The sequence below is a fragment of the Lissotriton helveticus genome, chromosome 12 (assembly GCF_964261635.1).
Source record: "Lissotriton helveticus chromosome 12, aLisHel1.1, whole genome shotgun sequence".
Taxonomy (NCBI): domain Eukaryota; kingdom Metazoa; phylum Chordata; class Amphibia; order Caudata; family Salamandridae; genus Lissotriton; species Lissotriton helveticus.
The window spans coordinates 728,479,747-728,496,935 of NC_136073.1; the positions used below are offsets into that span (position 1 = coordinate 728,479,747).

General features: G+C 49.0%; 1 protein-coding gene across 3 annotated transcripts in view; it reads right to left on the reverse strand.

The window, feature by feature from the left end:
• The window catches only part of POLR3C (RNA polymerase III subunit C), a 191,249-nt gene that overhangs the window by 108,078 nt on the left and 65,982 nt on the right, over positions 1-17,189 (reverse strand). For all 3 annotated transcript variants that reach the window (XM_078671274.1, XM_078671273.1, XM_078671275.1), the window contains exon 5: positions 3,415-3,500. In XM_078671274.1, coding sequence (XP_078527400.1) covers positions 3,415-3,500 — 86 coding nt within the window. The remainder of the gene's footprint in view (positions 1-3,414; positions 3,501-17,189) is intronic.

Below are 17,189 nucleotides of genomic sequence, written 5' to 3' on the forward strand. Positions count from 1 at the left end.
TAGGAATTGTTTTAGTCTGCCTCCGACCGGTGTTGAGTTGTCTGGAGGGAGTGTGAGCAAGTCACTGTTTGGTGGCGGTGGAGGCTCTGGTGTTGTTGCCGCCACGTCCTCTGGCCTTGTTATTATTGTCTCTATAACCCCCTCTGTTTGAGCCTTTATTAAAGGTACTCTGGGTGTTACTTTTGAATGTTGAAGAAGTATGTGATGTGTTGCCTCTGCCTGAGCCTCTGAAGGAGGAGCGACGAAAGGAACTTCTGGGTTGTTGAAACTGAAGTGCGCCCATAGACTTAGCCGTTTCAGTATCTTTTTTCATTTTTTCCAAGATGGTATCTACTGCAGAGCCAAACAGGAAATCTTGGTTAACTGGTTGGTTGAAGATGGTGGATTGCACTTCGTTTTTAAAGCCAGAGATGCGTAGCCACGCGTGCCGGCGTAGTAATACGCTAGTATTAATGGACCTGGCTGCTGTCTCAGCTGCGTCAAGTGCACATATAAATATGCCTTCCTGTAATAGGTCGCTAGCTTTAGCTTTAAAAGGTTCTGGAAGGTGTTGTAGTAAACCTTCAAGTTGGTCATAATGTGCTCTATCATAGCGTGCTAATAGAGCTTGTGTGTTTGCAATCCTCCAGGAATTTGCTGCCTGTGAAGCTACTCTTTTGCCTGAGGCTTCTAATATCTTTGACTCTTTGTCAGGCGGGGGGGCATCTCCTGTTGTTTTTGAATTAGCTCTCTTTCGAGCGTTTGCCACAACTAGTGAGTCTAATGGCAACTGTGACTTAATATAAGAAGGGTCTGTAGGGGCTGATTTATACTTTTTCTCAATTCTGGGATTAAGTACACGTGCTCTGGCTGGGTCTTTGAATATGTCTGGCGCGTGTTTTAGTACCCCTTTTAACATAGGAAGTGTCCGTACACTTTTTTCAGAAGTAGGAAAAGTGTCAAATAGAAAGTCTTCCACTATTGGGTCAGTGTGCATGTCTACACCATGGTATTTCGCTGCCCTATCTAGTAATTGGTTAAAAACAATGGTGTCGTCAGTAGGTGACGGCTTTATAGGTTATGGGGAAGTGTCAGGGATGGGTTGTGGTTCATATGTATCATAAGGATCATTCTAGTCATCCCATGTGTCATCCTGTACATCGTGATCCTCAGGTTCTCCAAAATTATCCTGAGGATCTTCTCCCATGTGGTCTGCCTCCTCATAGTTTGAATGTGTAGGAGAGTAAGGCACAAAAGGCATGTTAGGGAAGAAAGGAGGAGGAGTAAAAGGCCTTGAAGGAGATGTTCCAAAGTTTTTTTTCTTTGGAGGAACAGGGGAAGGAGTATCAACCAGTGTCCAATGGTCTCTTTTTCCTGTGGTAAACTGTAACGTGTCCTGTTTCAGGGTCTATATACAGTTTAGGTTGTTCCTCGCTCACTGGATCAGGATGGAAAAGTTCTTCCTCAACTGTCCGTGGTTTTGGAGCCGATGGTTTTGGCTTAGTCACTTGTTTGTGGTGAGTCTTTGGCTCGAGGGCTTTTGGCTGTGGAGCTTTTTTCAGCTCGACTGCTGTTTTCGGGTCGGCAACCTTTTTTGGTTCGACGACTCTTGTTTCTTCGTCGTGTTTAGCCGGTTGTATTGCCTTTTTTGGTTCAGCGACCTTCTTTGGTTCGATGACCTTTTTTGTTTCGGCGACCTTCTTTTGTTCGACGTCATTTTTCGGATCGACCGGATTCTTCAGTTCGATAACTTTTGATGGTTGAGCGTGTTTTTTGTGCTCGCCGACCTTTTTCGGCTCGATGTTCTTTGTCGAGTCGACGGCTTTCTTCGGGTCGACAGGCTTTTTAGTGTGCTCCTGTTTTTGTGGATAGACACTCTTTTTGGGCTCGACGGCCTTTTCGGGTCGACTGTTCTTTTCGGATGGACGACCCTCTTTGGTTCGAGGCCCTTTTTTGGCTCGATGGCTTTCGGCTCAACAACCCTTTTCGGTTCAATGACCTTTTTGGGAAGAGTGTTGCTCGCTCCCGGGGTATCAGAAGGCTTGGGTTTGGGCTTCGGAGCCGAGCCGGAAGGCGGGGTCTCTGAAGGAGTTTGTCGATCTGGGCTAAGGCCTTTAGGCGATGCTTCAACCGGAGCCTTGTGTTTGGGTATAAGCGGGGTTGGGGGCTCGGTACTCACTTTTTGCCCCAGTGTGATCAGGTCATCTGAGTCCGACTGGTCCTCTACGGTGATGATTTCGAGGTCGGAGTCCGCTGCTTCTGGGAGGTCGTGTTCGTGTTCTCCGGTTCTGGTGCCTGCCGCTGCATCTCTTGCCGAGCGGCCCGTCGGTTCCGGATAGTTTTCTTCGATCGGAACTGAGCACACGGTGGACAATTATCTTCGTTGTGCTCGGGAGATAAGCACTTGTTGCATACTGTGCGTTTGTCAGTATGTGGGAATTTGGAGTGACATTGTGGGCACCTTTTAAACGGGCTCCTTTCCATCGACAGCAGGCCCATGTGGCGTCGAAAAGGCCCAACGGCCCGTGTCGACGACTGGATCGAGATGGAAAGTTTGATCGAGTCGGGGGTACCGAACGAGAACAATACCGTCGAGGTAGAAGACCTTTTGGCCTTGAAAAGTTGCAAAGTTTCAGTTCCGAAGTTGGAGTAGAGGAATAGCATCCGAACCCAATGGCGGAAAAAAACAATCTGATGATGGAGAGAATGCCCATGCGCACTGTAGTCCAGGGGAGGAGTCACCTATCTCGTGGTACTTCGAAGAATCTTCCAGGAGAACAAGGTGCAAACATCTGGACCCAACACTAGGCGGCGATCTATGCTAAGATATGAATTCAGCAGCCCACATGCCTCAAACACATTTTTACCGATAGAACAAGGACCAATAGAGATAGACAGTGCATGATTAACTGCCCATGCAGCACACAAAGTCGTGGCAGCTATTGACAGACATTACGTCCATTTGCATCTGTTCTAGTATTTAGACCAGGTCATCATTGTGTTTTGATACAAAAGGAACGGACACAAGATGCAGAAACGGAAAGAAATGCCGCCATGCAGGAATGAGGATTAACAAAATCGATTTTGAAAACTGGAATCCTGAATGTTCTGGATTTTAGGCCTCACACAAAGCCCATATTATCTCTACATATATTAGGTCCTTAACCCCTTCCATGTTCTTGACGAGCTCAGCTCGTCATGCAGCACAGTGCTCGTGTGCTAATGAAGAGCTGAGCTCGTCATGACCACACCCGTTTCTATTGACCTTCAGCACGGCAGAAGATCAAACCAAGCAGCCAAGGTGTTAATGGCATAACTGTAACAGTAAACAAGAATAATTCCTAGAAATAGATGTTCAGAACATCTCTACGAGCAAGTAGGAATCTTTAAAGAGCTCTGAAATACACACATATGAGAGGGTTCAAAACTACCAACCTCAGGGGTATCTGTATTCATTTTCTGCTGCTTAGCCTTGGGCTCGTTTGGATCCTCCTCCTCAGATCTTCTCCTTTTGCCTTTACCTGCAAGGGTGAAGTGAGATGGGAGAAAAAACATTTGTCAGAGTCAGTATTGTCTGCAAAAGTTAAGAGGCATTATAAACTCACATGTACCTTTAAGAGACTTCCTAATGACCACGGCTTTGGTCATTTCGTGGTCTTTGCCTACGTGACAATGTAATTCTTAAGAGAGCTTTTCTCTACACAAAACTGTCCCATTCATCCCAAGAGGTAATGAAGCTACGCCCAGCCATGCTGTCACGTCTGGTAGTTGAAAATGGACAGATCCACCTCTCAGATGTAAAATATTTAAAACTGGATCAATCTTGCATCTTTCTTCAAATGCATTAATTACACTGATATATCTTGGAGTTTCACAGCAGAGGCAGACAAAATTAGTCAGTGTAATTAAGGGCAGATGGCAGGTCTACTCAGTTACAGTGGATAATATCTGCTGTTGAGTGGACACAAGGTGTCTTTGTGGTGCCACAACAATCAGTCTCCCAAGCCTGGCCTCTGAAAGATGCTGCGGGCAGCAGCAATACTCGATAATCTTCTGGCAGTCATGGAAATTTAATTTAGTCCGCTACTAGGGAGTGCACTGTTCTTATCAAAAAGCTATATATAGTGCCTTTCCCATGACAATTTAAAGTTAGGCCACAAGAGACTTAGCCATCTGTGTTTGGTGAGGCAGCGGAGTTTAGGCAATACCGCACCTGGTAAGTTAAATACTTTGCAGAGAATTTGTACAAAATTAGTGTAAATAACTTCAATTTTAAAATGAATGTAAAGAAACCAATGCTTCTGTTCTTATGCCTACCTTACAAATGCCATTATAACAAGCATTTACAATGCAACGGTCTCGCCTTTGCAAAAGTTGGAGCTATTGGTATTGTAATTGACAATTTTTTTTATTTATGTGTTGGTTTTGAAAACAGATAAATAATGTCATTTACAATGCCAATAGCTTAATCTCTCGCAAATGCGAGACTTATTGCATTTGCACCCACACACAGAGCCACACACACACACACACACAGCAACACACACACACAAACAGCCACACACACACACAAACAGCCACACACACACACAACCACACACGCACACACACACACGCACACACACGCACACACCACAGGTTTGAGGTTTTGTCTGCCATAAATAACTTAGGCGAACCAGCCCTCGACCCCCACAGCAGAACGATGCTGCTTATGAGACAAAGCAACGGCTGGTCTCTGAAGCGGTGCACACGAAGAGACAGCTGTGGAGATGGAGGAGCCTCAAAGTGAATAGGACACAAGCTGCTGGAAGCAGAGTTCTAACCTCCTCAGTGCACCGATGAACACAGATACAGAGGGAGCGAAATGCTGGCTCAATCCCACAAATTTAAAAGCGCCCACCCCCACCACCTCTATGACAAGAGAACTCCCGGTGGCTTCATGTCTACATCCTCCCATCAAGAGGCTGCCCTGGCGAAGGATTAAAACCTGGGAATAAACAACAGTTGATGGCCCGGGACACCACAGGACATACAGATCCGGAAGAGTGCAGGGTCTCAAGAGGTCGGTTCAAAGGGTAATTCGACATACAAGATCGAAGCATGGTCCCTTTGTGGCCCCAAACCAATAGGAAAACGGGGCTTCAAGTGGAGCCTAAAACTGGTAAGCGAGACCGCAGAACCGGTGATCCGTGCTGTACGCCACATCCCACACAAATAGATACAATCACACACAACCACATTGGATTACCTTTAGTTTGAACTAAAGACGCATTTACAATTAATTCGGACTTCTTTAGCTCGTTTTGAGTCCATATTTTTTATTAAAATCTTTAAATGTATACGTTTCTAAATGTTGACAAACACAAAAATTACGGATGGTTGGATCTGTTCATTACTGGGGTAAACAGCAACATCTCGCTTTTTAATTAATTGAATATGCTACTTACCAGTATGCATCTGTTCTTGGCATGTAGGGCTGCTAACATTCATATCTTAGCATTAGATCGCCGCCTAGTGTTGGGTCCGGATGATCGCACATTGTTGTCCTGGAAGAGTCTTCGAAGTATCCTGAGATAGGTGGCTCCTCCCCTGGACTACAGTGCGCATGGGCATCGGCTTCATCCTCAGATTGTTTTTCGCCATTGTGACAGAAGATGGAGTGAAAAGTGTAAAGGATGTCCATGCTAATGATTGAATACAATAGTATATCTGCAGCTGCGACAGGCACCGGGGAGGAGGGTGGGCGATATGAATGTTAGCAGCCCTACATGCCAAGAACAGATGCATACTGGTAAGTAGCATATTCAGTTTGAGGCATGTGGGCTGCTAAATTCATATCTTAGCATAGAATACATAGCAGTCCCTCCATCAGCGGCGGTTGCCCGTGCCAGCTGCAGAAACTTGAAAAAGTGTCTTGAGAACAGCCTGTCCTACAGCAGCTTGCTGCTTGGAATGTACATCAACACAGTAGTGTTTTGTAAAGGTATGTGGTGTAATCCACGTGGCTGCTCTGCAAATATCCTCTAAAGGAATGTTTCCTAGGAAAGCCATGGATGCCCCCAATTTGCGTGTGGAGTGCGCCCTTGGGGGTATCGTTAAAGTGCGCTTGGCCTTTTGATAACATATTTGGATGCACTTAACAATCCACCTGGCTATTCCTGCTTTGGAAATAGGGTTGCCTTTGTGTTGTGGTGAGAAGGCAACAAAAAGTTGTTTTGTTTTCCTAAAGTGTTGTGTTCTGTCAATGTAGTACATCAACGCCCTCCGTACGTCTAACGTATGGAGCATTCTTTCCGCCACCGTTTGTGGGTTTTGGAAGAATGCTGGTAAGTCAATAGTTTGGTTGAGATGAAACTGTGACACCACCTTCGGAAGGAATTTGGGGTTAGTACGTAGTACTACCCTATTTGGATGAATCTGAATGAATGGCTCTTGGATTGTGAGCGCTTGCAGCTCACTAACACGCCTCAGTGACGTAATAGCAATTAGGAAAGCCACTTTCCACGTTAGGAACTGGAGTTCACACGAGTGCAGTGGTTCAAATGGTGGTCCCATCAGTCTGGTGAGGACCACATTGAGGTTCCACACCGGAGCTGGCGGTGTTCTTGGGGGAATGACTCGTTTCAGACCTTCAAGGAAAGCTTTGATGGCCGGCACTCTGAAGACAGAGAGGTGCTGCCTATTCTGAAGATATGCTGCGATGGCGGATAGATGTATCCGAATGGAAGTGTACGCTAGATTGCACTTGTACAGATGTAGCAGATAACAAATGATGTTAGGGATAGATGCATCTAGCGGGGTGATGTCATTAGCCGTACAGTAAATGACAAAACGCTTCCATTTTGCAGCATAGCATGCTCTGGTAGTTGGCTTCCTTGCCTCCTTGATGATGTTCATGCATTCTGGAGGTAAGTTAAGGTATCCGAACTCTAGGACTTCAGGAGCCAGATCGCCAGGTTGAGCTGTTGCGGATCTGGATGCTGAATTTCTCCATGGTTCTGCGTCAAAAGTCTGGGCGTGAGGCGCAGTCTTTGATGCGGCACCACTGAGAGTTCGAGGAACGTGGTGTACCATGCTTGGCGCGCCCACGTTGGAGCAACTAGGATGAGAGTCATCGCGTGCTGCCTTAGCTTTCTTGCCACCAGCGGTATCAGAGGGGCTGGCGGAAAAGCGTACGCAAATTTGCCTGACCAGTTCATCCATATCGCATTCCCCTGCGACTGTGGGTGAGGGAACCTGGCGGCAAAGTGTTGGCATTTTGCGTTTTCTTTTGTTGCAAACAGGTCTATCTCCGGATGACCCCACTGCTGGACGTACGGGTGGAGTACAGATGGGCGTAACTCCCACTCGTGCATTTGATGGCTGTGTCTGCTGAGCAGATCCGCCATTAGATTGTCCTTGCCCGGGAGGTGTTCTGCCATGAGGAAGATGTTCCTCTGAATGGCCCACTTCCACATGCCCTGAGCCAGATGAGACAGCTGTGGCGAGTGGGTGCCCCCCTGCTTTTGAATGTAGTACATCGCGGTCATGTTGTCCGTCCGGACCAACACTACCTTGTTGCACAGATGTACAATGAAGGACTTGAGTGCCATGAAGATTGCCATCAGTTCCAGATAGTTGATGTGCATCTTCTGTTGCTGCGTCGTCCATAGTCCCTGCACAGTGTAATTGAGCAGATGAGCTCCCCATCCCTGGAGAGATGCGTCCGTTGTCAGGGTAATCTGTGGCACTGGCTCCTGGAACAGTCGGCCCTTGCAAAGGTTGTGTGGAGTCCACCAATGCAGAGAGTCGTATGCCCGACTGGTAACCAACACTAGGTCTGTTAATTGTCCCTGAGCCTGTGTCCACTGATTTGCTAAGCACTCCTGGAGCGGGCGCATATGTAGCCGTGCGTGAGGGACTATGAAGATGCAGGAGGCCATCATGCCTATCAACTGCATGAACACTCTCGCTGGAAGTGAGTGTTGTGATCTGAACTTCTGGATCAGAGACTGCATGCTGTCTATCCTGACTTGGTTTGGTTGAGCCACGGCTGTCAGGGTATTGATCGTCGCGCCTAGAAACTGCCGGACATGCGCCGGTTGAAGGTGCGACTTTGGGTAGTTCAACGAGAAACCTAGATCGTGAAGGAGGTGAATGGTAGTCGACATGTCCGCGGCACACTGTTGTTCTGACTTGGCTTGAACGAGCCAGTCGTCCAGGTAGGGGTAGACATGGATGCCCTGCCTCCTGAGGTGCGCCGCTACTGTCGCCAGACACTTTGTAAACACCCTTGGGGCTGTGGTGACTCCGAAGGGTAGGACTTTGAACTGATAATGTTTGCCTTGGATAGTGAACCTGAGGTATTTTCTGTGGGACGGGTGTAGTGGTATGTGGAAATAAGCATCCTTGAGGTCTAAGGTTGCTAAGAAGTCCCCCTGGTTTAATAAGGGAAGAATCTGTTGCAGTGTGAGCATATGGAAATTTTCTGACAGTATATACAGGTTTAGGGGACGTAGATCCAGAATGGGTCTGAGAGATCCGTCCTTCTTTGGGATAAGGAAGTACAGGGAATACACCCCTGTGCCTTCCTCCTCCACTGGCACGAGCTCGATTGCGCCTTTTTGCAGCATCACCACTACCTCCTGCTGCAATAAGTGCAAGTGCTCTGCGGACATAGGCCTTTGCCTTGGCGGGATGTTGGGTGGAGTGGATTTCAACTCTAGGCAATAACCATACTGGACTAGTTGACGCACCCACCTGTCTGTGGTGATGTTTCTCCAGACGGGCAGGAACTGCTGCAGTCTCCCCCCGACAGGTGTTAAGTGGTCGGGGGGCAGTGACAGAGAGTCACTGTTTGCTTGGGGTAGAGGAGCGGGAGCTGTTGTTTCCTCTGCCGCGACCTCTGTTGCTGTTATTTCTGTAACCTCCCTTGTTCTGTTTTGTGAACGAGGATTGTGCTCCACCTTTTGAGATTTGAGATTGTTGACCCATTTGTCCTCTGGTGACTCCACGTGCACCTGAGCGACGAAAATTGTTGCCACGAAACTGTTGTGACTGTAGGGCCCCCATGGACTTAGCAGTTTCTGTGTCCTTTTTTATCTTTTCGAGGGTGGTGTCAACATCTGGACCAAACAGTCGATCAGGATTGACTGGCTGATTAAGGATGGTTGTCTGAATATCAGGTTTAAACCCAGATATGCGGAGCCAAGCCTGTCGTCTTAGCATGACGCTAGTGTTGATCGCCCTAGCTGCTGTGTCTGCGGCGTCAAGTGCACACTTGATGGCTGCGTTGGAGATCAATTTTCCTTCCTCTATAAGCAGTTTTGTGCCCTCTTGAAACTTTGGAGGCAGGTGTTGTACAATCTGTTCTAGGGTGTCATAATGCGCCCTATCGTAACGTGCTAAGAGTGCTTGTGTATTAGAAATACGCCAAAAGTTGGCAGCCTGTGCAGCTACTCTTTTGCCCCCTGCCTCTAGCACTTTGGACTCCTTATCCGGGGGAGGAGCTTCACCCGTTGTTTGGGAGTTGGCCCGTTTGCGGGCATTGGCGACCACCAGGGAGTCTAGCGGCAACTGTCCCCGAATGTATGCAGGGTCTGCAGGTGCTGGTCTGTACTTTTTTTCAATACGTGGATTGACCACTCTCGCCCTAGTGGGTTCCTTAAAGATGTCCGCAGCATGTTTGAGGACTCCCTTGAGCATAGGCAGTGTCTTTACAGTCCTCTCAGAGACTGAAAACGTGTCAAAGAGAAAGTCTTCTTCAACCGGGTCAGCATGCATGTCCACATCATGATTAGCAGCTGCCCTCTCAATTAGTGCATGAAAACCTGCAGAATCCTCTGTTGGGGATGCACGTGCACTGAATGGTTGTGGATCTTGCCCCACACTCTGGGTGCCTTGGTCACCAATGTCATCATATGCATCTGGATGTGCATCTGGTTCATTGATGGGGAAGGTGTATTGGTCCTGTTCATCATATCCCTCACCCTCAGATTGGTCTGGTGAGGGAGTAGGGCTTCTTCTAGGAGGAGGCTGGATAGGCTCTATCAGGTTAGAAGTGTCCAGAGGCACCCTTTTCTTCTTTAGTGGGATGACATAGGAGTCCAGAGGCTCCGAAGTGATCCTCCTCTTGTATAGGGTTAATTTGCCTGTGTTGGCGTCGATGAAGTGCTCCGAATCGTCCTCTGATTCGAGTTCTCGACCTGAAGGTGCACCTGCCGTAGAAGAATCCGACTTCTTTGGCGTCGATTTCGTGGAAAAAGCCTTCGGAGCCTCTTTCGGCGGCAGAAGGAAGAGAAGCTTACTCTTAGGCTTTGCCGGAGCGTCCGTCGGCGTTTGAGGCGACGGCAACGGAGCCGACATAGCAGCGGCCTTGTCCCTGATTCTCTGTAGCGAAGCGGCGATGGGGGACGCTTCACTCACAGTGTCTTTTGGCGCTGACGAGGGTGTCTTGACCTTCCCCTCGGATCCGACGTCATGGTGGCCTTTCTTAGGTTTGGACGCCGATGCAGTTGTCGCCGACCCAGAGTCCTTGGATCGATGCGCAGATGTGCCAGCTGGCGATCCGTGCGCCTTCGTCGGTTCCGCGTCCACTACGCGACCGACCAACGGAGTCCCAGGCGTAACCGGAGCCGTGCCGCTGGCCTTGGCGTGCTTAGACGGTGTCGCCGCGGTCGATCCGTGCCGACCACCTTTTGTAGAGGATCCCTCCTCTTGCGCCGATTTTGACCCTTTGGAATCGACCGGCTTCTTCGACTTCTGCGGACCGGAGGTCGACGGAGCCGATGCGGCGGCGGGTGCAGTAGTTTTCTGTGTGCCGGCCGCCATTTTAGGGACGCTCGAGTCCATAAGTTTCGGTTTCGTTTTCGGGTCGGCCATTTTAGGTGTAGTCGACACTGTAGGTTTCGGTTTCGATGTGGCCTGCTCAGCAATTATGTCCGTGGCCGGGCCTGATGGCGGGGCCGTGGCTTGCGGCACGGGGTCTTGGGTAAGGCCGACTGGCGATCCCGTGACCCGATCGTGATCTTCGAAACCTTCGGGGCATAGCTCATCCCCTGAGCTATCTTCCGCGGCCCCATAAATTTCTTCGACGTCCCCTACCTCGTCGACGTATTCAAGGCCTTGACCCGCGACTCCGTCGTCGTCCGCCGGATCCGCCTCGACCTCCGTTTCGGGTGGGGATATCTGGAGATGATGACCCTGTTCATCTTCTTCTTGGTCGCCGAAGATGTTTTCTGGATCCGGGGCCGCTTGTCTGGCCTCCAGGCGCACCGCGCGCCGGAGCTTAAGAGTTTTCTTTGACCGGAACTGAGCGCAAGCCTTGCACTTGCCGTCGTCATGGTCCGGTGAAAGGCATTTGTTACAGACCGGGTGCAGGTCTATATGTGGGTACTTGGACCCACAGAGCGGACAGTACTTAAACGGACTCCGCTCCAAGCTTGAAAGTAGCGGTCGTGTTGCGATGAGAAGGCCTCGACGTCCGAAGAGTGAAAAACTCAGCTGAATCAGACTCCAAGAGTTGGAAGAACTCGAGACCGTGCGCAAACAATACCAACGCTATAAAATATAAGACCTTTTGGTCTTAAAAAGTAAGTTTTACTCGGTTCCGACAGAGAGAAGTCGAGACCGCATCCGAACCCAATGGCGGAAAAAAACAATCTGAGGATGGAGCCGATGCCCATGCGCACTGTAGTCCAGGGGAGGAGCCACCTATCTCAGGATACTTCGAAGACTCTTCCAGGACAACAATGTGCGATCATCCGGACCCAACATTAGGCGGCGATCTAATGCTAAGATATGAATTTAGCAGCCCACATGCCTCGAACATATATGTATTAAGCACACCTATAAACCCTTCTAGAATATATTTTACCCGATTCAAATATACACCACAAAAACTTCTATTTTTAACTCATCCCTAAAACTTAAGAAATCTCTTAACCCTGAAACCACTGTACACATTACACACACAGATACACGTAGTCCCATCAGAATCAGTGACAGATGTAATGCGACCGAACTGTAATCCGCTGTTAATGACCGAAGTCCTGGTATGTGGAACCAACACACCCGTGATCGGCTGCCCTGGAGCCCCGGACCTCACGCCGCCATGACTCCTGCAGGGGTCAGCCGAGGCCCTGGGCTCTGGCCGCCCACCGCCCTGGGCCATCCCGCGCCCCGGCACCCCCGCGAGTCTGGAGCTCTGTTGGAGGTCATGGCAGAGCAGCCAACGTTCAAACCAACAAGGAGATATTGTGTCAGTGCCAACGAAGGGCAGCAGCGCCGATCATTCACTTAAAGGCACTAGACCAGGTCACTCATTTGAACTGCATTGGGAATGATCACTGCTGTTTTATAACTGAGAAATGTATTTAGAGGGGATACCCCAACAAAATGGTGAGAGATGCGATCAAGAGAGCCCGGCCCTGAGAAGACAACCCAGTTAACTGCCCGGCTTCGGTCACTACGCCGACAAAGTATGCAGGGCGCAACGGTAAAGTCCAAACCCGTCACAAACAATTCTCGCGCTACTGTGCAATCAACTAAATCCCATTCCCCTTACCTAGCGCCGATCCAGAAAGTCGCAGCAACAGAAAACAAGCTATAAACCGTGAATCCTTGCACTATCATCACGGAGTCCTACTCAAGACACTATACTTTAGACAAAAACCCACCATCTCGCCTGCGCCCAGGGCAGCCCCAGAGCCCTAGAATTGGCACAGCACTGCCTCGCAACGGCTGTCCCCGTGAACGCAAACACCAGCAACACACACTCTGCTAAGAAAATCACCCCCTCGAATGCACAATTTCCCATGGTACAACAGCGACCAGGTTTGTAGTTCGTATACTACAAGCATTGGCAAAGTCAAAAGGTCGGTCTTCTTGGCCAAGGACACGTTTCCCAAAAACGAATAACAGATAAATGGATACAGGTACCGAGGAGACCTGCGGGGAACACAGCCGTGTAAACAAGCAGAAGAGGTAATCAGTATCCCAGCCTGCTTCGGAGGATTTCCCCAGATCCGGGGAGGGTCAAGCCCGGACCACAGGAGGCCTGTCTCTAAAGGGACAGGGCAGCCATGTGTGATGTTTGCATATAAAGAGTTCACACTATTAACAAGTTTACCAACAAGCCAGAGGGTGAGAGACATGACGGAAGGAGGGGTAACTGGTGAGAACAGCAAACCTAGATAGAGATCACCCCCCCCCCCCACCTTCCCCGCTGAAGGTTTCGCATCAGGGCAAGTCACGGGGCAAGCAAGGCGCTGCACGTTAAGAGCGTTAAGCAAACGGTGGGCTTTGGAGGGGTGGGCCTTTAATCTTGGCACGTCACAAACAGGACTCCCTATACAGCTGTTTATTCTCAGGTAACTAAGTCATCAATAGTATCCCATTTACAGGGTCTTCAGAAGGAGCGGGACAATAGGCCAAAACCCATTTAAACTGCGGGGGGCGGGGGTTTGCAGGGCCGTTTCGAACCACTCTGGATTTTCTTTTCCCACCTTTAGGGGTAGTATTAAAAGTGCACTGCCAGTGGTAGGCCTTCTGACTTGGCCTCCACTTCTGTCACAAACACTCAACAACCGCAGCGTAAAAACAAACAGCAAAATAGCAGCAGTAATAAAGGGAGGGGGAGGGGCGCTGGAAAAAAGTGCACTCAAGACCCATTTCATAGCACAAAAAGGGCGGCTTACAGTGAGTCACGGAAACTGAAACACTCTAGCATTTGTTGCACAAGGTTTGTGACCAACAAAATGATGCTCATTCGATCATTCATCCTAGAATGAATGGCTGAGTTGGCCACGCCGTGAACCGCAGCAGGGATGAATCTATTCTTGGACCCTCCGCCGTTCCGGGTCGCTTCTTCCCACTGCCCTGGTCCCCGCTCCACTGCCCGGCAGAAGAGCGCGCTCAGCGGAGCCGTGAATTCCCAAGCTCGGATGACCGCGCTCCAGTCATTAATCACCGGTTCGAAGCTGCAGCGAGGAGCGCACCGAGGCCAGAGTTGCACCGAGACGTGCGCAGCCCCTGGGTAAGGCCTCAGTTTGAACGACTGACCCAGGACACGTCAGAGCCCCTCTCCGTGTGCTCCTTTGAAAACAGGGTGGTCGCCTCATTCCAGGTTATTGCAGACACCGACCCAATCCATGAACGTTTCACCCACAGATCACGAGGATCAGGTCCGACATCCTGGCGAACAAAGGCCTCAAACACCAGCGCCTCCTCCCATAGTAGGGTCCTGCTCAATTCCGGCGCTACTGTGCAATCAACTAAATCCCATTCCCCTTACCTAGCGCCGATCCAGAAAGTCGCAGCAACAGAAAACAAGCAATAAACCGTGTTGTGTGTGCACCCAAGCCGCTCTGACGGCCCGAACGCTCTGCTTTCACATAAAAAATGGCGGCCCCAAACATCCTGGAAAAAAAAAAAGGAAACACCCACTATGGCCCACCTCTGCATGATGAAACAAAGGGGGCGGGGCTTAAAAAACAACGCCCATGAATCTGCTCCGAGAATGATTGACATTATTATCTTCCAATGGCTAGCCTCCATTTATGGAGCTAGCCAATGGTAGAGAGAGGCGGGTTCAACCCCAGTAACTGTAAAACAAAATTTCTCGAGCTGCGCGACACTGCTGCGCAGTGTACGCCAGTCGAGACCTAAAAATGGGGTGTCCCAGTATCTGGTCAAGGACCTGGGTTCTATATGGTATCAAAAACAATGGTCCAAGACTAACGATTATATAAGAACCAAATCTACGCTTGCCATCAATTATTCATATTTTCGTTGAAAACCTCTAAATAGTAGGTTCATATCGCATGAATCAATGTACTTAGTTATAGGTATATGCAACAACTGACCTGAACAAAGACAGTTTTTCAGAGATGGGGTTTATTAAATCACTCCATCTTATTGAATCAATTACGTCAATTGCGTTGCTTGTACTTTTCAATTTTTAACAGTTATCGGTACAAAAAGAGCATAGTGTGTCCAGGAATGTGCAAAAGGGGTGCTTAGGTGATAAGAAGAGGTGACGTGAAAGCATCAAGGTGACATAGAGAAAAATATTTACAATTGATTTTTGAAAAACTGGTCATACACTCCCAGTTCTAAGGGCACCTGGCCACAGAGCTTTGTAATATCAATTCAACATCATTGATTTACAGCAGAAATAAATTCTTAATTCAAAAATTGGAAAATGGTATATACAAGGAGTGGTCCGGGCACAAGGTGAAATGTGCGTCGACGTTTCGACCCTGAAAAACTCTGAAAGCACTGCAGAGGTGCCCCCTGAAAACCTACCAACCCTGATGTGGTCTCTGACTGGCTTTAGAAAGCCTGCCACCTCCAGACAGGTTTCTGTACCCCTCGGTCAAGAGCCCTTGCCCTCTGAGGCAGAAACAAAGCTCATCCTGGGTGGAGGGGTCACATCTCCTCCCCCAGGAAAGCATGGTGCTTGAGAGAGACGCTTCAAAGGCTTTGCTGCCTTTGTAATGCGACCCCAGCCACTGCTGCTAGTAGCAGATGGCAGCCCCCATTCAAACCCCAACGTTTGGTGGGAGAACCGGCACGAAAACTAAGTAAGAATAGGTGGTGTGTCCTTCTTCGCCAACTCCATCCCTCAGGTGCTGGAGGCGAAGTGAAGCACATTTTTCAGTGCCCACCACCTTGAATACGGTGAGACTTATCCAATCAGGGCTAGGACTATGCCCCTCTTCCACAAGAGGGTGGCAGAATAGAGGGTGTAGACTCTCAAGGTAAGGAACCCATTGGTCCCTATCTGTCATTCCCCTGTTAATGTCCCTAAATCGAGTATTTAGGTGGGAACCCAGGTCTTGAAGTAAGATTCCTTACAGCCTACGAAGCCCAGACACCAAAGAGCCACAACAGCAAGAAAGAAGGACCAGTGACTGACGCAGGTTTCAGCCCTGCCAGTCCGTCTGCTGCCTTTTGCCCCTGCTACAAAAGCCGACTTGTCCTGCAGGGCCAGCGATCTCTTGAGTCCTGGGAGGACTGCCTGCCTTCAATAAAGATCACTATCTACCGTGCATAGCTGTCCTGTCCAGAAGAAACCGACTTTAAAGAACAAGAACTCTGCCCTGAGGAACAGCGAAACCACCTACCAGAATCACATAGGCACCCAACTCTCTCGGCTCGAGTTCAAGTGGTCCGTTGGTCCTGTAAAGGTTTCCCAGCGATTCTGAGCCAGAGCCCACGCGGGTAGACCCCGGCCAGACTCCACGTTGACACCTGCAGCCTCTGTGCGTCAAACTGCCACAACCACGACCTGCCCGGTAAGCTATTTCTGATGCAAAAAGACATCCCTACACCTGAAGCCACTGGGCCTTGGGGAGCTTGACAAATGAAGCCCCTACCTCCCCTAGTATCAGAACTTACCTGGGCAGCTGTGGGTTTTCTTTGTTCAGCCTCCTAGCCAGCATCTGCAGCCTCTTTTTAAAACCAATCTGCCCCATTGATTTGCATCGGGCGCCGGACGCTGTGTTGGCACTCTTCACCTGGCCCTTCCTGTGCTGCTGAGGGTGTACGTTTGGTGCTGCCTTGGGGGACCCTGTGCTTACCTTAGCCCCTGGAGATCTACAACTGACACCACTTAACTAGCTTGTTAGCAGCGCATCTCCTATCACCACCATTCGCCATTGGTTAAAATTGGGCACCTGACTCCGAATTTGACCTCTGCACCCGGCTGCCCCTATGCCACTGGTGGTGAAGTCTTGTACTAACTTGAGCCTTGCCTAAGTGTTGGCCACAGACCCCGAAGACTAGATTTGTAAGTCGTGTACTTACCTGCAACATGCAGTCTTGTTTTCCACCAATAGGTTAACATTGCTGAACAGAAAAATTGTAAAAGTGTCTACTTTTAAAGTGAAAAGTATTTTTATTGAACCTACGTCTTGGTCTTAAAATCAATCTAGAAACTAGCTTATTTTTCAAAAATGGTGTGGATCGCCTTTTTGATTTGTGTCTCATTTACTATATAACAAATGTCTAACACTCCTCTGCCTTAGGCCTAAGGCACTCGACCACACTACACTTCTGGGGGCATCTCTGTACTTGTTATACAATATCAACACTTATTGGTATGTAACATATAGAGCCAGTGTCCTACATCTGTCCGACCACCACAAAGTTCTATGACACTGTGAAAAAGTAGTATACTTTATAAAAAAAAGAAGATTGTGTAGTATCCTAATTTTAAATCCCCTAGT